The sequence below is a fragment of the Oratosquilla oratoria genome, unplaced genomic scaffold (genome assembly GCF_046742065.1).
Source record: "Oratosquilla oratoria isolate Oo_2021 unplaced genomic scaffold, ASM4674206v1 SCAFFOLD87, whole genome shotgun sequence".
In the NCBI taxonomy this organism is placed as follows: Eukaryota; Metazoa; Arthropoda; class Malacostraca; order Stomatopoda; family Squillidae; genus Oratosquilla; species Oratosquilla oratoria.
Genome location: NW_027467751.1, coordinates 11,453 through 35,179, shown reverse-complemented (window position 1 = coordinate 35,179; position 23,727 = coordinate 11,453). Strand labels below are relative to the sequence as shown.

General features: G+C 39.9%; 1 protein-coding gene across 3 annotated transcripts in view; it reads left to right on the top strand.

Moving 5' to 3' along the window:
- Positions 1-330: 330 nt before the first annotated feature.
- LOC143024060 (serine/threonine-protein kinase 3-like) overlaps positions 331-23,727 on the top strand; it is a 33,608-nt gene continuing 10,211 nt past the window's right edge. For all 3 annotated transcript variants that reach the window (XM_076182781.1, XM_076182780.1, XM_076182779.1), the window contains exons 1-11: positions 331-531; positions 2,159-2,239; positions 3,109-3,289; positions 4,435-4,662; positions 5,742-5,847; positions 7,581-7,728; positions 10,311-10,485; positions 12,571-12,690; positions 16,649-16,850; positions 18,328-18,413; positions 22,482-22,616. In XM_076182781.1, the coding sequence (XP_076038896.1) occupies positions 491-531; positions 2,159-2,239; positions 3,109-3,289; positions 4,435-4,662; positions 5,742-5,847; positions 7,581-7,728; positions 10,311-10,485; positions 12,571-12,690; positions 16,649-16,850; positions 18,328-18,413; positions 22,482-22,616 (1,503 nt within the window). In that variant the 5' untranslated portion in view covers positions 331-490. The remainder of the gene's footprint in view (positions 532-2,158; positions 2,240-3,108; positions 3,290-4,434; positions 4,663-5,741; positions 5,848-7,580; positions 7,729-10,310; positions 10,486-12,570; positions 12,691-16,648; positions 16,851-18,327; positions 18,414-22,481; positions 22,617-23,727) is intronic.

Here is a 23,727-nt window from a genome sequence, read left to right as displayed (position 1 = left end):
AATTGTACAGGCGGATACTGAGTGCGACTAATTTAGTTTTACATGATCAAATATTTGAATGCATTACTTTTCCCCATAAATATTTCCGATAAATATTTCATATACTTTTTCATTTGGTATTTTATTATACAAGTGTAAACTTGCGAAATGTAAATACTCGTATATGTAACATCAGTATGTCAATACAGACCTATATTACTGTATCTTTGTAAATACTATTGTTTTTTGAAAATTTATTCTTACACATACTGGGGGCAAAATGTTCTTATTTTGACGTATATATGATTAATTTTACGAATTTGACAAATATAAACAAAGTGCGCAACTTATCGTTATTTTGTTTGAGTCAGTGCATCATGGGGAGTCGACTGAAGATATGAGGGTTCTGTTGTTACTGTGATAATTTAATTCTTTTGACTTGAATTTCACTGAAGGGACCTAAAATAAATGAGTGAATGAGTACCAGGGCACTTTTAAATAATCATACACCATGACGAGTGTCGACAATATGGAGACGGCCGAGAATAAGAGGTAGGTTGAAAGTGGCTGTGATGTGTTGGTGTTATCAATGACAGAGGTGGAGGGCTATTTGCATTCTGATCCACGTACTGTCCTCATGACCTTGTCTGGGGAGGTTATGGAAGGCATGGGTTCTCGAAATTCATGTATGGTTAAGATGCTTCAACTTTTATGGCAATATATAACGTTTGGTATGGGCTTTGGGCTAAATTAGATGTTGCCAGAGTGTGTTTAAGGAAGATTATTTACTGTTCTTAAGATACCACTTGATTTTTCATAAAAGGAGGATACAGTAATTAGCATATAGGCATGAAAATGAAATTTAATGTTGATATCTTTGCATGAGACTTTGGCAAAAGTTTAGATAAAGTATATATTAATTCAGGTAGTTCATTAGTAAGTGTTTAATTTAAAGGAAATTATTAAAATAATACTGTTTTGTTTATTGTGGGCAGGAACGGGTATTATATTAAGTTGTAAGTGATCATTATGATGTACATTAATTTAGTTAAGAAAAAAAATGTGTAGGAATATGTAGGTGAATCAAATGGAAGTAATGTACCTTGGCATTTCCGTTGGGTACCATAAGTAATCTTACATCTATAGACCATTAATAAGGTCAGGATAAGATATTATGGACATATAACGCGCTATAAACTAGTAGCTGTATATTTTAACTGTGTAAGCTTTTAGAAAGAAAGGAAGGTGGATGGGAGTGGGTACTTGCCTTTTGATATGGCTACCTCACCTGTAAGGGGGAAAAAACCCTTGATATATATATATATATATATATATATATAATAAACTTAACTTTATTTTGTAATTGTATTTTCAGATGTAACAAATTTTAGTTCATATGTTGTAATAATGCTCATGATTATCTATTCATCAAAATGTACAGGGTAGTTTAATAATAATAATAAGTGTATTTGGCAATAAATCAAATGCATCAAATACAGATAGAAAAACACAGTTCAAAATTACAGTTACAATTACCGAGGATAACTAAAAAAAGCTTGTGATCTTATTTTCATTGTTTAATTTTATTTGTGTTCTTGTGAATATCTGACCATGATCTATTGGTTTTGGCTGTTTTAAAGTATTACTCTGAAATTGGTAAATTTTAGTAGTAGATAAAGATTGTAGACAATACAATAGTTTTTTTTTTCAAGACATTACAATAGCTTTTTTTCAAGATTGAAGATCCCCAGCAAGTTTTGCTAACTTCTTTAGATGCTTTCTGAATGCTTCAGTTATCATCATATCTGCAGAAATATTTTGGGTTTGTGATACAGGAAAAGGGAGATTTTGTCCTTCGAAAATTTAACATTGTAGTATGTCCCACAATTTTTTTTTATTTATTTATTTTTTATTCAAATTCATAATTTACTATTTTCTCTTTATGAATTAATACTAGATACATCCTACAAATGGTTTGTTCACAAGTTTCCAGGAAATTAAATTTCAATGTTAAACAAGACAAACACAAGGAATATGTAATGTCTATACACCTCTTGGCTATATTATGAAACAGAAAGGTCTTATGCAGATTTGTTTTCATCAAAGTTCATTGTGTTTTATAATTCTGTTTTTGTTAAACCCTCGGTCATACCATTAATGTTGTATTTTTTTGTTTTAGCGAGTTGGTGAAGCTCAGTGAGGAGAGTTTAATGAGACAACCTGAGGAAGTGTTTGATGTCATCTGCAAGCTTGGAGAAGGGTAGGTTATATTGTTACATTTGTAACGGTTTAGATCAAATGAAGTTTGGTTAAAGGAACCTACACTTTGTTTTATTTTATTTGTGTGTAGCTACTGTGGGCTATGGTCAAGAAAGGTGTGTTGGTGAGTTTGTCTCCTTTATTTATAAGATAAAACTGAACTGATTTTATATGCAGCCAGGAGCTGATATATATATATACAGTACTACCTCTCATGAATGGACTGAAAGGGGGGTAACTGTGTCCATTGATGTGAATAATCCATTGATTTGGAGTGGTTTTTGGGTGGCACAGTGATTGCACGCACTAAAAACACCGCAAACACAGCAAAAACACCGCAAACACAGCTAATTAACATCCGTTAATGAGAGGTAGTACTGTATATATATACTGTGTGGGTAGTCACCCATGGTGCATAATTACATAATTGCATTGGATTAGGTTAGGTCGAGTCAAGCAGGTTCACACTGTCATAGGCAGGTGTATGTGGCTGTTGTTAGGTCTAGCCCCATGGGCGAGACATCATGTGCTCTTCGCCATGTGGTTTGTACCTCTGGGATTTTATGGAGTGAAGACTTGGAATTTGAATAAGTGGAAATTAGTCTTTAACCATTAAAGAATCATTTTGTTTGGATCCATAAAGATATCACTAAATTCCTTGAAATATTGACTACACATAATTTGGGCTGTGGACCTTTGTTGCAGAAAGCCTACAGGCTCCAGACTATGTATGTACAAACAATGTAGCAGTTATCATAAAAAAAAAATTGACTGAAAATTAGAATATTATGTATTTCTTGTGGACATGTTCTTTGAAATGATAATGCATCCTGAATGTTTTACAAATGCACTACTCTTTGTTTTGTGTAGATCCTATGGAAGTGTATACAAGGCCTTACACAAGGAGTCTGGACAGGTGCTGGCCATAAAGCAGGTACCCATTGACACGGACCTTCAGGAAATAATCAAAGAAATATCTATTATGCAGCAATGTGATTCGCCCCATGTTGTCAAGTATTATGGCTCCTATTTTAAAAATTCCGATCTTTGGGTAAGTAAAACTGAAAAGAATTATTACTTTGTTCGTATGTACATAATTTTTTCAATTCCATTACTTATCCTTATATGAGGGTTTCAATGGTGTTCTCGTATATATATATATATTTTTTAAACTAGTCAATGCTCCCGTAGGTAAAGTAGTATGGTATTTTTCTCACTATATTAGTAACTCTTGACCACAAATGCATTATTAGATATGTGCTGTGTTGGGGTTGTGAATGAGAACATAAGAGAGGAAGAGAGGAGTTTGAGATGTGGTGCCTGAGAAGTATGGTAGTGGTTACTAGGCTGGATAGAGTGAGAAGTAAGGAAGCGAGGAGGAGAGTGGGGGTGGAAAGGAAGTTGGGAGATAGGGTTAATGAAAGAGTATTGGGATGGTTTGGACACATGGAAAGAATGAGTGAAGAAAGATTAGTAAAAGAGGTGTGGAAGGCAGAGGTGGAAGGAGTATGTGGAGGCGACTAAGGATGAGATGGATGGATGGATGGGGTAAAGGAAGGGAGAAGACAGAAGACAGGGGTGAGTGGAGAATGGTTGTGTATGGATGATGCTGTGATGCATGAAAGTGTGTGGGTAGGGGATGGGGGAGTGAGGGAGTATGTGTGGGTGATATTTTGAAGCCGCCTGAAGGGATTTCTCCCCCATCTTCTCTTTTTCTGCATGAGGGGATGGAGAGGGGGGTTGCTGATTAAATGAAGCAGCCTTACTATGGATGTGCTGTGTCTTACTACAATGCTTCTGACCCATGGCAGTGGGTGAGATGCAGGGATGACCTGTCATCCAGGAGGAGCCAAGATAAAGGGAGGGGTGAATGGGAGTGGAGTATGTCGGGATGTAAGGGGTGGGAGTGGATTTATGCCTTTGACTTTGGCTACCTCCTTTGTAAGGGGGGGAAGAAAACCATTGGTATATGTATATTGCATATATATGTGTGTGTGTGTGATATATATATAATTTTGTGTGTGTGTGTGGGTGTATACACACGCACACACTGGCATCATGACAGGTGTATGAGTGGTAAGACTGGAAATCACAGAATCGTGAACAGAGACTCTATTGTTTATGCAACATTACACTTTTATGTATACCTGGAAATAGTTCTGAGGGTTTTAACTATATTCGTGACTTGTCCCACAGATTGTCATGGAATATTGTGGTGCAGGCTCAGTGTCGGACATCATGCGGCTTAGAAAGAAAACCCTAACGGAGGATGAGATTGCAACGGTGCTTTACGATACACTTCGAGGCCTTGAATATCTACACCTCAGACGCAAAATCCACAGGGACATCAAGGCGGGAAACATTCTGCTCAACACTCAGGGACATGCGAAGCTGGCGGACTTTGGGGTCGCTGGACAACTCTCGGTGTGTTATCAAAGATTGAGTACATTCAAGGCGGGAGCTTGTGCATGATGCTTGGAGTAGTTGATATGTTCAGGTGTATGAGAACTTTTTCATTAAAATACCCTTTCAGTAATTTCTGTTTAAGGTCTTGCATATACCCCTCCCCTCTTTTTAACCCCTGCATTACCGACCCGTCAACCTTACGTAAACAAATGTTTCAAACCATTCCATGAATGGCTGTAGCCTTATGTTTGTAAACACAGACACTTGCCACCACGTGGGTAGAAATAACCCAGAAACTGAGGTCTTGAGAGCCCTCAATACACACAGCTTATAACTGTGACACGGGGAGCACGCTCGGTTCCTGGCGGGTGCACTCAGCCGTGATACGCAGGTGTCACAAAACACACATCTGGTACTCAAGGGGTTAAAGAGAGAGATTACTGTGTAGATTATGCATTCTAGAGGGGATATGGTTGATATCGGGTGATTCTTGGCTTAATCCTTTTAGGTATTATTATTAAAACATATTGTTATGTCCTTCATCTTCCTCTTCTCCTTTCTCTTCTCTGACCACCTGCTATTCCACCTCCTCTTCTTCCTCCTGCTGTTCCACTTCCTCTTCCTTTGCTTATTTCTGTTACTATTCCTCCTTTCTCATTTTCCTCCTCTTCCTCTTTTTTTTCATCTTGTTCTTCCTCTTCCTTCACTTATTCATATTTTTCTTTCTCTTCCTTTCTTTTTTTTCTACCTCCTCTCCATGTTCCTCCTCCTCATTGTACACCTCTTCTTTATCTTTATCTTTTCATGTAGCATTATCTTATGATTGGAAATTTAATTTCCACTTAGAAAAGAATGCTGATCACTTAGTATTAACTGTCCCTCTGATCTATCACCCTCTTTAAAACTCTCTGACAGTAGTGGTTGGAAAGAAGTGGGGTGTAATTTTGATACATCATAATATTGTTTAAGCAGGAGTGACTCAAAGGAACGAGTTTGATGGGAGTAAAAGGAACGAGGATGTTCCTCTTCCATGCTTAGTCACCTCATGTTTTTGGTTAAGCAATTGTGATTAAAATTTGTGTGTTCATTATTTATAGGACACGATGGCCAAGAGAAATACTGTGATAGGCACTCCCTTTTGGATGGCCCCTGAAGTTATTCAGGAAATTGGGTACAACTGTGTAGCAGATATCTGGAGTTTAGGTGAGTGAACTCTCTCAAGCTGTTGTTTTAGCTTTTTCTTATATAACACTGTATAAGTGTTGGCATGGCAGGATGGGTGTAGGGGCCTGTTATGATGGAAAAAATTGTCGCTACCTGGTAACTTGGGAACCATGGATCTCCTAGAAGAGATAACTGGGGCAATGGATTGATTGAGTTGACGCTGATTGCCAGACTATAGTTGAATCATTGTGTGGTAACGGTGAATGAATTGGCATATTAGTAACATGTTCAAAACTCAGAGACATGTTACTTGTAACAACTCAGCTATTTCCCTTGTAAGATGGAAGAAGCTTTTGATATATAAATAGACCTGGAGATTTTGGCCTTGGTAATGACATTAAAAAATCAGTCATAACCACATGATGATTTTACTTAGAATATGGCTATATGATATTAGAAGTGAGCCTATTTTACAATTTTCTCCCCATTTAAGCAAATTGTACATAATGCCAAGCTGCACTTTTCTTTCATTTTTTGGTCACTTATTTCATGTGTTTAATATTAAAGTTTTCTTGAGTCTTGTTAACTTTATATTAACCCAGAGATTGATAAATAATGAATTGGAAATGACAGTGCCGATTGTGGGCCATGTTAGTCACTCCATTATTTTATTATTGATATTATCATTTTTATCTAATTGTTTTATTTATTAATTTTATTAATTCTATTTATTTTATATTACTTTTTATTTTTATTTCATTTTATTCTCTATTTTTATTTTATTTTTCCCATTTTGAATGTGTTTGAGATGAGGTGTCTGAGAAGTATGGTGGGGGTTACTAGGCTGGATAGAGTGAGAAATGAGGAGGTGAGGAGGAGAACAGGGGTGAAAAAGGAGCTGGGAGATAGGGTTGATGAAAAAATATTAGGATGGTTTGGACACATGGAAAGAATGAGTGAAGAAAGACTAGTAAAAGAGGTATGGAAGGCAGATGTGGAGGGAGTGAAGATGAGGGGACGTCCTAGGATGAGGTGGATGGATGGGGTGAAGGGGGCTTTGGGGAAGAGGGGAATGTCTGTTGAGGAAGGAAGGGAGAGGACGGAAGACAGAGGTGAGTGGAGAATGGTTGTATATGGATGATGTTGTGATTGCATGAGGAGGAATGGGCGGGGGGTGGGGTAGTATGTGTGTAAATTTTGACACAGCCCGAAGGGATTTCTCCCCGTCCTTATTTTATACAATGGGGGGACGGAGAGGGGGGGTCACTGATTAAATGAAGCGGCCTTGCTGTGTCTTGCGACACTGCTTCTGACCCAGGGCGGTGGGCAAGGTGCAGGGATGACCCGTCATCCAGGAGGTGCTCAGATGAGAGGGAGGGTGGGAGGGGTGTGGAGTGTATTTAGGGATGAAATGGGTGGGAGTGTTTTTATGCCTTTCCCTTTTTGGCTACCTCCCTTGAAAGGGGGAAAAAGCCTTGGTATATGTATGTATTCTTTATTATTATTTTATTTATTTATTTATATATTTATTTATTTTTTATGTATTTTTTATTTATTTTTTATTTTATTTTATTTATTTTATAATATTTTTTACTTTTTTTTTTTTTTTTTTTTTTTTTTTTTGTTTTGAGTGGTCACTGTAAAGCACCAAATATTGTGTAACATGCATGCAATCTGGAAGGCATGTGGGCACCTCCCTTGGTGCACTGCTTTCACACCTGCTGCATTCCAAGTGTACACCGTTTGATCTGCATGGCCTACACGCTTTGCAGGAATCACAGCGCTGGAGATGGCGGAGGGCAAACCCCCATACGGAGACATCCACCCCATGAGAGCCATCTTCATGATCCCCACCAAACCCCCTCCGTCATTTAGGGAGCCAGATCAGTGGCAACCTGAGTTTATTGATTTTGTGTCCAGGTAAGAGTTTCCTTGGCATAATTACAGCCCATGAGATTAGTTTGTCCGGCTTGCCACCCCACTGTGTGTGTCTTTTTTTTTTTTTTTTTTCTCTCTCCTCTAAAAACTTTTATAATAGAATATTCAATATGTAAATATATATACTGCTTCTGACCCAGGGCAGTGGGCAAGATGCAGGGATAACCCATCATTCAGGAGGTGCCAAAATAAGAGTGAAGGAAGAGGGTGGAGGGGAGTGAGTGTGATGGGGATGGAATGGGTGGGAGTGGTTTCTATGCCTTTTTCTTTTTGGCTTCCTCCCATGTAAAGGGGAAAGCCTTTGATATATATATATATATATATATATATTTATTTTTTTTTCTTCTTTCTTTCTTTTTTTTCTCTAAAAAATTTATAGTAGAATATTCAATATGTAAATATACATTTATGTGGCCCATGCTCATCATTCTTTCAGTTTTCTGGCCTGCTGTGAAAAAAGTGGGGCGATACTTGATGTAGAGTGAGGGAAACAATTAAATTTCTTGGGATTATTGGAAAATGTCTTGAGAAATAGGTATCCATAGATAGATGCAAAGGGAAGACTTTATGAAGGGGTGATTGTGTATGTGACACTATGAGGCAGAGACTTTGAATTTAAGGGAAACAGAAAGAATAAATTTAGATGTGTTTGGGATTAAGTGTTGGAGAAGTATGGTGGATGGTACAAAAATATTTAGTGAGAAAGGAGGAGGTGAGAAGGAGAGCTGGGGTGACAAGGTAGCTGGGAGATTGGGTAGATGAGAGAATACTAGGATGGTTTGGGCACACGGAAAGAATGTGTGAAGAATGACTAGTAAAATAGTGTGGAAGACAGAGGTGGATGGAGTGAACCTGAGGGGTAGACCAAAACTAGGATGGATGGGGTGAAGGGGGGCTTTGAGTAAAAGGGAAATGTCTGTCAAGCAGAAAAGGGAAAAGGCAGGAGATAGGTGTGAATGAAGAAAGGTCATGAATGGAATATAAATTGCATTGGCCCAAAGGGATATAACTCTTGTCTTTATTTTCATGAGAGGAGATCAGAAGGAAAGGTCACAGTATAAATATAGCGGTAGGCCATGTTGCGGATGTGCTGTGTCTTGATGCATTGCTTCTTACCTGGGCAGGGGACAGGGAAGACACTTTGTCCACAAGGGATTAGGTGACTGATGGGTCAGGGGTATGTGTGTGCCTTGGCAGGCTACATTCCTCATCTTCTATATCAGCATAGAGAACACCACTACATTTTTTCCACCAAAAATCTCCACACACTCATTTAAATCAACATGCCTTGGCAGGCTACATTCCTCATCTTCTATATCAGCATGGAGAACACCACTACATTTTTTCCACCAAAAATCTCCACACACTCGTTTAAATCAACATGCTCATTTATCCTCACCGGCAGGGCCATCTATGCTCACAAAGGCCTATATCTCCTGATCCAATCTTGGTTTTGTCTATATCTCTAATGACACTCACCACTCCACCCTGTTTCCTAACATCAAAGACAACCCTTTCTCACCCTTTTGCCACTCCTGGCACCCAACCTACTACCAAACTCCAGTTCTCAATTCTCTTTCAGGTTCATTTAACTTGTTCCTAATATACCTATCTTCCTTTTGCTCTCATCCATACCACATTTGATAACCCAATTACTGGGGTTCAGATCAGAGTTCTCCTCCCATACTCTTATGTCTTCGCCATTTGCTGGAGAAAAATACTGAGAATCCCCAGTGTCCTCAGTCCATCCCATTTAGTTGTCTTGTACAACTTGTGGGAACATGATAGAGGGATTCACCACCACCACTACCACCAACATCATCAACACCACCAAAATCATTACCAACATCACCACTACCAAAATCATCACCAACATCACCACCACCAAAATCACCACGGGACTGCTTGGACAGACAGTCTAGGGAACGACAACAACAACAACAACATCACCACCACCATCACCACTCACCATCACCACCTACCATCACCACCAACCATCACCACCAAAATCATCACTACCACCACCAACATCACCACCATCCACCAATATCCACCACCACCACAGGGAAACCATGTGAGGACATGTGAAGGCTTCATACATACATACATATACCAACACCTTTTTTTCCCCCTTTACAAACAAGGTAGCCAAAGTCAAAGGCATAAATCCACTCCCACCCATTTCATCCCCACATACTCCACTCCCATTCAGCACCCCTCCCTCCCGCTTTTCTTGGCTCCTCCTGGATGATGGGTCATCCCTGCATCTTGCATCTCGCCCACTGCCCTGGGTCTGAAGCAATGCAGCAGGAAATCTTACAAATGGTAAAGAATAGGTTTAAGGAGGCAACAGATATGAGGAACTCCAGTAATCAAAAAGTCTTGTTATTCCTTTATGAATGATTTGAAGCTCTTACCTGTAAGAGTGCAAGATGTACATATTTTGTATCTAGTGATACTTGTTCTTTTGTACATGCTTTTCAGTATTGGTAATGTATACTAGAGTTAAAGGCTGGAGAATTAGGGAATGTTGACTTTGTTAAACACTTTTGTATATTTTACAGATGTTTGGTCAAAAACCCTGAGGAGAGAGCAACGGCAACGGAATTACTACAGCATGAATTCATTCGAGGAGCCAGGCCGGCAAATGTGTTACGTACCATGATCGAGGAGGCCATGGAAATCAGGGAAAACCAAAACTCAAATAGGCAAAATCAAATCAAACACATCACAGAATCGGTATGAATTTTTTGTTCTTGCTTAGCAGTTTTGAAGAAAATTTTGTGGCTTAATTTTGAATATAGCTGAAAAGAGAATTGGATTGATTCGTCTAATGAAAGCGTCATTAGGATAGCAATTCTAACATAACCAAATGGACAAATAGTGTTCGTATATTTTGTTGCTTTGGTTGTTTTTCAAAATAGTGTATAGCAATAATAGTCACTTCTAAATGACTCAAATCCACAGAGATCATAAAGAATAGTTAGTTAAACGTAGTTGCTTTTTCTTTAAAAAGATGAATAAATTTTAAACATTTTAACCATTTTAAGATGACACGACCATAAACTAATGAGTAGGTTTCCAATCATAGTGGTTAATCCATTTAAGATGTGTTTTAATACTGTTATGAAACTGGGGCATTTCTCAGGAATACAAGTGAATTGCATTTTACTCTTTTTCTGGTTTCACTATAGAGGTCTTTTGGTTGTGCATGTGGTATAGACATTCTTACTCTTCAGACGTGGAGGTGGTGTGTTTCAGTTTAGAGTTGGAGAGTGCCTAGGTTGGCTTGTTATAAAAGCTGTGTGATCTTGGGTAGCTGGTGGGTTTTCAACAGAATGGTGTAAATAAAACCTACCAACAACTCTAGCAATGTGAAATGATAGTACTTGAGTTTCTTTACTAAGTGAAGTGGCAACAATTATTGATTGTCAGGAGTTTCTTGGACTGTAAAACTGCAGCTCCATAATGTCTTCAGACCTTTCCATAGATGTAGATCTCATACATACATACATATATATGTCTTACAAGGGAGGTAGTTAAAAAACAAAGGCATATAAACTATTCCCACCCATTCCATCCCCATATACTCCACTCCCATCCACCCCAGTCCCTCCCTCTATTTATGGGGTGGGGGGAGAGTGGTTGTATGTGGATGATGCTGTGATGCATGGAAGGAAAGGGGAGGAGGGTGAAGGAGTATGTGTGAATGATATTTTGATGCAGCCCGAAAGGATTTCTCTTAGTCTTCTCTGTTTCTGCATGAGGAGACAGAATGGGGGTTGTTGAATAAATGAAGCAGCCTTGCTGTGGAAGTGCTGTGTCTTGCTACGTTGCTTCAGACCCAGGGCATTGGGTGAGATACAGGGATAACCTATCATCCAGGAGGAGCCAAGAAAAGAGGGATGGAGTGGGAGAGGAGCATACAGTGATGAAATGGGTGGGAATGGATTTATGCCTTTGACTTTAGCTACCTCCCTTGTAAAGGGGAAAAAACCATTGATATATGTAATAGAGCTTGTGTTAAGGTCAGGCATAGAGAGAGTAAATGGTTTGAGATGAAGATGGGACTGTGTAATGTCACTATAATTGTGCAACGTACATGGATAGGGGAGGGATTGGAGATGGTAAGCGAAAATGGAAGGAAATGAGAGGTGAGCCAGTAGTTGTTTACAGATTAAACTTCATCTTCGGCTGAATCAGAGAAGGGCCTGAGGCACCTAATGGCCAATTTTGGGAGGGTATGTTATAAGAGAAACCTGAAAGTAAAGGTATACAGAAGTAAGGTGGCTGTGAGTTTGAGGTAAGCCTTAAAGGAGAGAAATGCAGGAAGTAAAGAGTTGTATTTAGGGTGGCATGTAGCAGGGGATTGAGGAGAGGAGGTGGAGGTAATCTATAGGACTGAAAAGTGCCATGGGAAACAAGTATATAGGGATGGACAGTGAGTTAATGAAGGGAGGATTTTACCTACAAGAAGTTACTGTTAGCTTTCATTGAAGCTTTTATGAGAAAAGCATTAGTTCCTGATGCTCCATAAAGCTTAGAGGAGTTGAAAAGATTTTGCACATTTTGACAGTTGCTGGGAAACAGATGTTCACTGGTAATGTTTTTAATAAATATGATGCCACAAAGTCCTCTGTGAGGGGCACTGTCCTAGCCTTCTGATAGGGGGGAGTTTGTGATGTTAAACCATATCATGATAGCTCTGAGAACTTAGTTAATCCATTCGTTGAAAACTACTTGCTACCTGGGTCCACTGAGCTTGCATGAAAAAGCTAAAAGGAAGTGATGAAAGCCAAAAGATTAAAAGGTGTGTGCCTGTAGTTATCCCAGCAGCAAAGACAAGTCTCTGCAATCAATCTCCAGCTTCAACAGGACAAGAGAAACAACGAGCACAACCAAAACCACCACCACAACCTTAACCGTGCTAACACTGTGGTGCAGGTCAGTTAGGGATGGATGTTACAGGTCACGGCTGTGCATGAAATCATGGCTTCTCTCTCTCTCTCTCTCTCTCTCTCTCTCTCTCTCTCTCTCTCTCTCTCTCTCTCTCTCTCTCTCTCTCTCTCTCTCTCTCTCTCTCTCTCTCTCTCTCTCTCTCTCTCTCCTTCTGCATGATTGGGTGCTTTGGTACTATTCACTTCTTTTTTGTCGTTTATCGTTGGATGATTTGGTCCTGATACCAGTCTTGTATGTATGTATGTACCAGTCTCGAATATATAACAAATTACAGGTGAAATAGGGATGGGTATTTTACCATAGTACTGTGCATGAAAATGTGGCTTGAACCATTTGCATGGCTTTCTTTTGTTTGCATTAGTGCACGTTGGCAGTTTTTGTTGTTCGTCTCTAAAATGATTAGTCTTCACATCATTCATTTATAAATATGTATATATCTTACCAACTCATCTTTAGTTTGGCATGACAAATGATTTTAATGCATGATTGAAGCACTAGATATATATGTGGTGTAAACTGCTATACTTCAATTGCTAAATAGGATCTCATAAGGTGGTTCCTGTAAGTAATGTAGTGGTTGATTACCCCCATAATATGGGAGCTACTCCTGCAAATGGTAGCATTAAGGTAACGAAAAGATTTTCCTCAAAGGCACAGTGCCCCATTTGAGGAATCATCCACCAAGTTACTAATCAGTGCAGCTCGCCATTTCCTGTCTCCTTCTGAAGATCTCAACCTGAGAAGGCATTACCTGGTCTCCATAACTGACCCAATGTTCACTTACGATTTCAGAACATTCCGAGCTTCTTTTCATCTTACATGTTTTAATTTATTCATTTGTTTATTTACAAGTACACATGGGAGAGGGTGGTGGATGGAAGGGTGGTAGATATTGTTAATGGACTATATAGTGGTAACCATGAGTATAGTAGGAAGAGTTGAGGATATGTTATAAGGGGAGAGAGTGGGGGAATATTAGATCATTTTTTGGTGAAAGATAAGTTGAGAGTGGAGGATAGGTGGAGAAAGAGGAAAAGGACAAAAGGTAGGGAGGTGTTTAGAGTGAACTGCTTAAATGAGAAAAAAAAAGGAGTACAAGAAGCTGAGAGAGGAGTGGGAGGGAGTGAAGGATAGAGTAGAACTAGGAGAGGAGGAGGAATGGGGATGGTTCAAGGAGGGAGTCATAAGGTGTGCAAAGATGGTGTGTGGAACAAGGAGGATGGGAGGATATAGAAGGAAGGGTAGTGAGTGGTGGGATGAGGAAGCAAAGAAGGTTGTAGAAGAGAAGAAGTGAGCTTTCACAGATTGGTTACAAAATAGGACAAGGTAATCATATCAGAGGTACAAAATAAAGAAAAGAGAAGTAAAGTATAAGATAAAGGAAGCAAAGAGGAGAGCAGATGTGAAATGGGGTAAGAGTATGACAGAAAATTTTGAAAGTAATAAAAAGATGTTTTGGAAAGAAATTAAGAGAGCAAGAGGAGGCAAATTAAATAGAGAAGAAAAGGTAAAAGATGCAGATGGAGAGATGATAATGGAAGAGAAGGCAGTAAGAGGAAGATAGGCAGAGTATTTTAGGGAGTTGCTAAGCATGAAGAAGGATAGGGAGGGAAAGATAGTTGCAGCGGGAATCACTAAGAAAATGACTGTGATGAGTGAAGAAAATGGAGGAGAAATAAGGAATGATGAAGTGAAGGCAGTTGTTAAGATGATGAGAGCAGGTAAGGCACCTGGGTTGGATGGATGTCTTGCAGAATGTCAGAAAAAAAGGAGGTACAGTGATGGTGGACTGGCTGGAGAGAGGGTAGAGTGCCAGACGACTGGAGGAGTGCCTGTATAGTTCCACTTTACAAGGGAAAAGGGGAAAAGTGTGAGTGTAGTAGTTTCAGAGGGATCAGCTTGTTAAGTGTAGTTGGGAAGGCTTATGGGAGGGTATTGATTGAGAGGATTAGGAGAGGAACAGAGGGAGTAATTGGTGAGGAACAGTGTGGGTTTAAGACAGGTAGAGGTTGCGTAATCAGATTTTTGTGGAAAGACAGATATGTGAGAATGCTATAGGAAAAGGTAAGGATGTATTTTGGGCTTTTATGGATCTGGAAAAGGCTTATGACAGGGTACACAGGAAGGCACTGTGGGAGGTATTACAGATGTATGGGATAGGAGGAAAAGTGTTAAGAGCAGTCAAGAATTTTTACGAGAATAGTAGAGCTTGTGTCAGGATTAGAAATGTAGAGAGTGAGTGGTTTGAGGTGAAGGTGGGACTTCATCAGGGATGTGTTATGTCGCCCTGGCTGTTCAATTTATACATGGATGGGATGGTGCAAAAGGTGAATGCAAGGGTGGTGGGTCAGGGATTGGAGATGGTTAAAGAAAATGGAGATAAGCCAGTTGTTGTTTGTTGATGACACTGCCCTTGTAGCAGGATCAGAGGAGGGATTGAGGAAGTTAGTGACAGTTTGGGAGAGTGTGTGAAAGAATAAAGTTAAAGATAAATGTGGGTAAAAGTAAGGTGATGAGATGTACAAGGGGAGAGAGTGGCAGCAGACTGGAAGTGAGTATTAAGGGAGAGAGACTGGAGGAAGTGGATAGTTTTAGATACTTGGGTGCGAATGTGGCAGGAAAGGGAGGAGTGGGAGTGGAGGTAGAATGTAGATTGAGAGAAGCAAGTAAATACCTTGGGGGATTAAAAGGTGTAATGAGAAATAGACATTTGGGAATGGATGTTAAGAGGAGATTGTACTCGTATGAAGGAGTGATTGTGTCGACAGCACTGTATGGAGCAGAGACATGGAACATAAGAGAGGAGTTTGAATGTGTTTGAGATGAGGTGCCTGAGAAGTATGATAGGGGTTACTAGGCTAGATAGTGAGAAATGAGGAATAGAGGAGAACAGCGGTGGAAAGGGAGCTGGGAGATAGGTTTGATGAAAGCATATTGGGATGGTTTGGACACATGAAAAGAATGAGTGAAGAAAGACTAGTAAAAAAGGTGTGGAAGTCAGAGATGGAAGGAGTGAACATGAGGGGTCGACCAAGGATGAGATGGATGGATGGGGTAAAAGGGATTTGGGGAAGAGGGGAATGTCTGTCCCTTTACCCCCTCCTTCCCTCCCTCACCCCTCTCTCCCCTCTCTCCCCTCTTTCCCTCTGTACCTCCGTCCTCATTACCCACTGTGAAAGCAGCAAGGTGACTTGTGTATGGAGAAGGATATATCTCCCTACTTTCATGTCTCCCAGCAGCAGACACCCTGAGGAGATTGCTCTGTAGTACTTCGTCACCATCATTGCTGCATTACCTCTCATGGAAGGAGCAGTTGCCTTGTCTATACTTTTTTTTTCTCAGACTGTGATGTGGTGCTCATGTGGCGTCATGTAACCCATCCACCCACCTTTTCCTCGGTCCCCTGAAATAAATTATGCAATAGATTTTCATTGTGTGGTAAGACAGGGTATGTCACAAGATAGGCTTGTGTATTATCCTGTGCTGTAGCAGTTCATTTGTCTGTATACACACAAAAATGTTTGATGATATGCACAGACAAGCCTCAGCATGTTGATACCTGTTTTATATTAACAGGAAGTTGACAGATTTTGTGAATGTTATTGTATATATATTAAGAACTGCACTCATCATTAAATAGTATTTTGATAAGTGCAATATACTGTGAAGTAAGGTACATTATTTTTGACATTTTTAGGATACAAGGTTTTAATATATGCAGCTCTTCAACAGAAATAATCTTTCCCCAAAACTTAGCTGATAATATTCTCCCTTTCTTTCTCTCATTTATGTTTTCTTTGTCTATTTTTCACTGTAGCTTCCTGTTTCTTTTTTTACTTTTTTCTTTCTTTTCATACTTTAACTCTCTCCGTTTCCCTTCATCTAACTCAAAGTGGTTGTAAGTTGTTCATTTATCTCCCTTTGCTGGTTCGTTGATGATCAGGATGAAGATGACTCCGATAGTCGGACAATGGTGCGGTATAGCAGAAGTGACAGTGCTACTTTGCGGCCCGGCAACGACGGAACTCTTGTGGCACCTCCCAGTGGCACTCTCTTAGCACCCACAGACACCTTGTCGACAGACTTAGGGACCATGGTCATCAACTCTGACAATGAAGAAGAAGAAGAAGATTCAACCATGAAAAGTAAGTGAAAGAGCTCTGTTAGAATTTTAAGATGATGTACTTGTAGGGGCCTTCATTTTCACTTTCGTTTTCAAGTTTTCAAAACTAACAGGTATCAGCGAAAAATGTAAGCCCTGAAGGTGCATTCAGCATAGGTGACTTAGGTTATAGCAAAATGCCCTCCAGCATTTATAACATCTGACTCTCTTGTGCACATGGAAACCAAAATTCACCTTACAGGATATCATGTGAAAATGACAGGCACACAGTTCTATGCAAGAGCCATGAACTCCACAAACCATCTCATTACATCACACCAATGCAACCCAACTAAATTGTGAGCAGGGGGTGGGGGAATCAGCAGTATACTGTTCAAGCATGTACAACCCTAACCCGTCATCCAGGAGGTGCCAAGATAAGAGGGAGGGTGGAGGGGAGTGGAATATATAGGAAAAGGAATGGGTGGGAGTGGTTTCTATGCCTTTTTCTTTTTGGCTACCCCCTGTGTAAAGGGGGAAATGCCTTTGGTATGTATGTACAACAGTCTTACCACCTGTACCACATAATAAAAATAACATTCACACCCAGATCTTAAAACAAACTTTTTCAAGACAAATCACCAAACTTCCTATTCTATGAACCCATTCCCCCTAGACATCAGCCCCACAGAACAATCCTACCAAGAGAAACAAGAACTACAATTAGCTAATAAATAGAAATTATGTAAATAGCCAGCCAGTGCAAAAATTAAAAAAGATGCATACATATACCAATGACTTTTTCCCTCTTACAAGGGAGGTAGCCAAAGTCAAAGGCATAAATCCACTCCTACCCATTTAAAAAAGATAGTAATTCCCAATTCCTTTAGAACCCCAGGACCCCTATTTCCCATATACATACATACATATACCAAGGCTTTTTCCCCCTTACAAGGGGGGTAGCCAAAAAGAAATAGGCATAAAATCATTCCCACCCATATACAGGTTGTATAACTAAAGAAAATGTACTTATTGAATTTTTTTAAAACATACATGAAAATAGATGAATATTGAAAATATGTGATGGTAACATGGGGTCTTGGATGGCATGTTAGTGAGTACGGACAACCTGTCACTTCGTGTCTCCTCTTCCCACTCGCCTCTAATCCTCACTATTTCCTGTATAATGCTGTTATTCTTATTGCCATATGTAATTATGTGTTAACTTGTTCTTTGTAAAAATGTTAATATTTGATGTAAACTAAGTTCCAAACTTGCTCTATACCATTCTGTATGCATACATGATGATAAGGTTTGTTAACAGGAGGTGCCGAGATGGGAGGGAGGGAGGAGGGTGAAGGGGAATGGTATAGGAAATGGAATGGGTGGGAGTGGTTTCTATGCCTTTTTCTTTTTAGGTACCCCCCATGTAGGGGGAAGGAGCCTTTGGTATATGCATCTATGTTAACAGTTTCAAGCTTTCCGTTGTCATGAGATTTAAAGAACTTAATTTTCACCAGGACATGACACAGCACCAGGAGAGCAGAGTAAGAAGTACCGACCACTGTTCCTGGATCACTTTGACAAGAAAGAGCAAGAGAAAAAGGTAAGATTGAGAAGTATAGTTCGATTTGTCGTTGATTCCGTTGACCCTTTGCTTTTATGGTTACACAGGCCTTACTTTCTTGTATGAGAAGGTCTGTGTGGCATTTGGAGCATGTATGTACCCATTTGTCCACAAGATTATTTGTTATTTAAGTTCGTTTATTTGTTTGTTGACTTATTTTTTGTTTTTAATCACTATCAGAAGGTGGGTATTTGTTTGGACCATAATGGCGTGTTTTATTGAGATTTAAGCATATGTGTGTGGAATAAAGGTGTTTGCATGTGAGCATATGTGTGCATTTGTCAAGTTTTGGTTCACAAGAAAATTATAGTGTTGTTTTCTCCCCCAGACCTTTGTTCATCTAATATTCATCTAAATCTTTAGTCAATTTTCTTTTCTTTGATTGCACACCTGTTCTGTTGGGAGTTGAGTCGGCTTACGTAATGTTCAATCTCGGAAGCTGAATTCCTTGGCATCTTCACCTATTCTCTTTTGGAGTTTGATTGTATGTGTTCTAGTTTCATTTCTTGTTTTCATGAAGTTTCGTCTAATTTGTTTCACAGGTTGATGCAACTGTGTGGAAAGCTATGCTTCCTAACATCCTTTAGTCAATTTGTTCTTTAATTTTTTTTTGCTATTACATCTTCTTTCATTGAATACTTACAGATCGTCAGTCCACTTTTTTCAATTCCATTTGTTTGTTATGGATATCTCTATCATGTGCCTCTTCACACATCCAATGTGTGCAGTCCTAATTTCTCCATTCTGGTTGTCCCCCGTTTTTGTGATTGATGATGATTCGGTTTAACATCACAACCCCCCACCCCCCATATCAGGAGGTTAGGACCATGCCAAGGCATGCACTTCTCCCACTCCAATGTGTCACCCATTTTCCTTTTATCTTAGCTCTTTGTAGGTGGAGCAAAGTTTCTATTTACCAAGAGCCTCATTCCCCTTATGAGGGAGGTAGTCAAATCAATGCACTCACCTACTCCCATTCACTCCACTCCCATCCACCACCTTTTGTCCGCTGTCTATTGCTTTGCTCCTGATCTAGGTAGTGGGCAGGAGACGGGGAGCTTCACCCTATCCATGTACACGTTGAACAGCCATGGTGACATGGTACAGCAATGATGCAACCCCTCCTTTACCTCAAACTACCCGCTCTCTCCATTTCCTATTCTTACACAGTCAACCACTCTCATAAAAACTATTGCCCTTAACTGCTGTCCCCAAGTCCCCATATATTTGCAATACTTCCCACAGTGCCTTCCTATCTACCCTGCCATAAGCCTTCTCCAAATCCATAAAGGCCCAAAAAAATATGCTTACCTTTCACCAAACCCGTCTCATAAATCTGCCTTACCACAAACAGCTGATCCACACATCCTCTACCCTTCCTGAACTCACACTGATCCTCACCAATTACTCCCTCTGTTCCTCTCCTGATCCTCTCAACTAAAACCCTGCTACATATGTTATACATACTTTTTCTCACTCACATGGGCATTATTTCCATTTAGCTTGGTTCTGATTGATTTACCTTGTAATGTACAGGAAAGGAGCAATGCTTGAGGTGTCCTGTTCCTTACTCTCTAGTTTTCATAACTAGTTTCAAGTTCGTATATGGTCCCCATAGTCACCAGTGGTTATACTTTGATTTGAATTCATACATTGTTCCAGCTTGCACTATATCACCTATTCTAAGTTATTTCAAGTATTTAGGCATCTGTATGGAAAGCTACATTTCTTCACATCTTTTAGATGTGTGGTCTTTGTCAATTTGTTCACATGACCTCTTAAGGCCCTTCCATCCATCCATCCATACATACAAACATACATATATACATACATACATATACCAAGGGCTTTTTCCCCCTTACAAGGGAGGTAGCCAAATTCAAAGGCATAAGTCCACTCCCACCCAATGATTCAATGTAGCCTTTCCCCTTTAGTGACCTTAATACTCTAATCAAGTCACCTCTTTCTCTTCAATCTTTCAATGTTGGTAACTCCAGTGCTTTGTCTCTCCTCGTATGGCTTATCAGCCAGGCTGGGAACCAGTTTATTTGCTGCCCCTTTGTATCTTCTAGATCAATGGTTCTTAACCTTTTTCACTGCCCTCAGTACCCCTTGGCATCTCTGAAAAAATTCTCGTACCCCCATCCAATTTAAATACAACGCAAACATATGAAAATGATTAGTGATACAAACCTTGCTTTGCTTTCTCATGGAAAATATACTGTACCATTGCACTGGCTATCTTGTCTCGTACCCCCAAGTTCAAGGTTTCGTACCCCTTGGGGGTACAGGTGATGATGATAATGATGATATGGTTTAACGTCACACACTCCCCCCCTATTGCAAGGCTAGGACGGTGCCCCTCACAGAGGGCTTTGTAGCGTGGAATTTAATGAACCATGCCCTTGGTTCAACTTCGCTGGTGGCAGGATTCGAACCGCCCTCTCTCGATCTTCGCCGCAAGTAACGACGCCCTAACCTGCTCAACCAGCGAGCTTCCAGGGGGTACAGGTACCCCAGGTGAAGAACCACTGTGATTAGATCTTGTCTCTTATTCTGTGTGGAGACCATACCACTGATGTGTATTCCAGTTTTGATGGATTTGTGTGTATTTACCTAGTTGTATCTTACGGGAAGGGGAGCTACGCTTGTGGTGTCCTGTCACTGTATCTTGCAGTGTCTAAATTGTTGTTAAATTCGTGTATGCACACGCTATCATTTTGTCCAGTTTGTTCCATACATTCACCACTCTGTGGGGAAAGCTGTTCTTTTTCAGGTCTCTTCTGTAACTGGCCTTTTTGAGCTTCCTTCCATGTCCTCTTGTATTTCTCATATCCCAATTTAGTAAGTCTTCTCTATCAAGGACTTCCATACCATCTCATGATTCTATAGATGGTCAACAAGTCTCCTCTTTCTCTTCTTTGTTCCAGGGTTGATAACTCTAGTTTTGACAACCTCTCTTCGTATGACAGTTCTGAAAGTGTGTGCATGTGTGTGTTTCAAGAGTTTAACAAGAAAGTTGGGTCTGGTGTTTTATATATACATTGATGCACATCTACACATACATACATACACCATACACGTACGTGCATACATACGTAATACATTCATACGTACTGAAAGGCCCTTATCATGAAGGCAACTGGTCTATCTAAACCCATCCTTAATTTTTTTTTATTTTTTCCTCGTTTTATTTTTATTTATTCACATGTCTTTTTATTTTATTTGTGCATGTTTGCATAAAAGATTAAGTGTTTTGTATCCTAAATCCTGGAGTTAATTGTATACTACAGACTTTGGTATAGAGTATATGTTATGCAAGTGGATATTGCATACATATGAAGAAAGTAAAAGCTTTGCTATGCTTTGGAGCCATCAGTGCTTACAAGCTTCATGTTGCCGCAGGTGTGGGAAGTCAAGGCTTAAACTCGGTCGTCAATGCCAAATTCCTTGTAGGCCTTCTTCAGGTCATTCTTGTGACGCTCAAAAACTGATAGACGAAAATGGGTCTCTAGAATATATATTTGTGCCACATGCCATGGGAGAGTTTTGGACTTCTGCACCAGGGGTTGTTGCATGAGATGTGACGCGAATTAGTGTGCATGACGTCTAGACCTGACCTAATCTGTCCTCCAATTTAGGAGTGCTATAGACAGAGGGAGACCAAGGTACAACTGAATCACTTGCAATTGGCAGCAGCAGCATCAGGGGAGTGAGAAAGATTTTGGGTGGACTGTAAAAAAATGTGAGGGTAACGAATATCAACTTTTTTTTTTTCTCTGTGCCAATTGCTTTTCTTTCTATATTGTATCAGTTATCCTGGAATTGATCTTGTTGTCATGGAAGTCTTGGTTAAACCACCTAAGATGTTTTATTGCTCCCTGGTGTCATTGGTCACATGGTAAGTCACTTTTGGAATATGTAGCCCATGCCTATTGCAATGCATTGTTCCCAAGTTGCTCCCAATTGCAAGTGGCAGTATAGAAGTGGAGCATTAGCTTGATGCGCTAAAGTGTGCACTTCCTCTCCTCGCGGCACCGTGACCAGGCTGGAAGCAAAGCGTCGACAACCACGCCTCCGTCCCCCTCGTCAGGCGCTCCTCCGCCCCCCTTCATCGGCACAGGGAGGCCAATTGTGGTCCACCAGCAGCCTGAGGTCTCCACGTTGACACATCAACAATCTGTTAGTACCGCCAAGCTTTATGCTTTCTCTCGCACCAGCATAGAAATATTCTTTGTACAGTTACTTGTGTAATGTACTTGTGTATTATGGTTTGATGCTACACCACATAGAACAAGTGTGCTCCACATGATTAGTTCATATACATTGCTCTTAGTATTCTATTAGTAGACTATCCATCTTACCAGTTAATAGTATACCCTCCTGTGATGCATCATCTTTATTAACAAAATCATAGTGTGGGGCATTAGACAGGCATATTTACAGTACAACTCAGGTCATTGCTTGATTAGGCTGGTCAAAACACATGGAAATTTTTCTATTTTATTCCATTTATTTTTTTTTCCAAGGATGTCCCTCAAATTATCTCAATTTTGTGCCTGGGACACAATAAGTAGTGTCATGGCTGACTGGATAACTCTTTTAAAGGTTTACTTAGTAGCTGTTGTGGAGCACACTTTTATTTTTTTCATTCATTTGTTTATATTTTCATTACCAAAGATGACCCCCCACTTAATAAGAGTGGGTATGGTAGATTCAGAGCACATATAACCACAACATGAACATATAGAACGCATTCAGCCATCCCTCTCATTTCAGCACCTTAGAGATAAAGGGTTTCCTTGTCTCTTGCCACACTGCTTGGGTCTGAAGCAATGCAGCTAGGCACAGCTCTTCATCAGCAGGTCCCAGCAACCAGAGTTTCTCTTGTCACTATTTCATATAGGTCCCACATCCTCCTCACCTATTTAAAAAATATTTTAAAACGGATGAGAACATTTCTTTGGGCCAGATCACCCCCATCGTTCATTTACGATCTTCCTCCACTCGCTCCCATATTTTGCTCTCCTTCCTGGTCAGTAGTCATACCACATCATCCCTTCAACTTACCCGTCCATCTCATTCTCAATTTTCCTTACTTATTTCATCCACTTCTGCAATCCAGGATGTCTAAATTTCCCATTTATTTTTTCTCCATGTCCAAAACACCTTGGCATTGTTCATATCAGGCAACTTTCTTCCCACCACATTTCTCTCTTTATTCTTTCTTGTAACTTATCACGTATCTCAAACACTACAAAAATGTTCAGTCTTTCTGCTTTATATTCAGGTC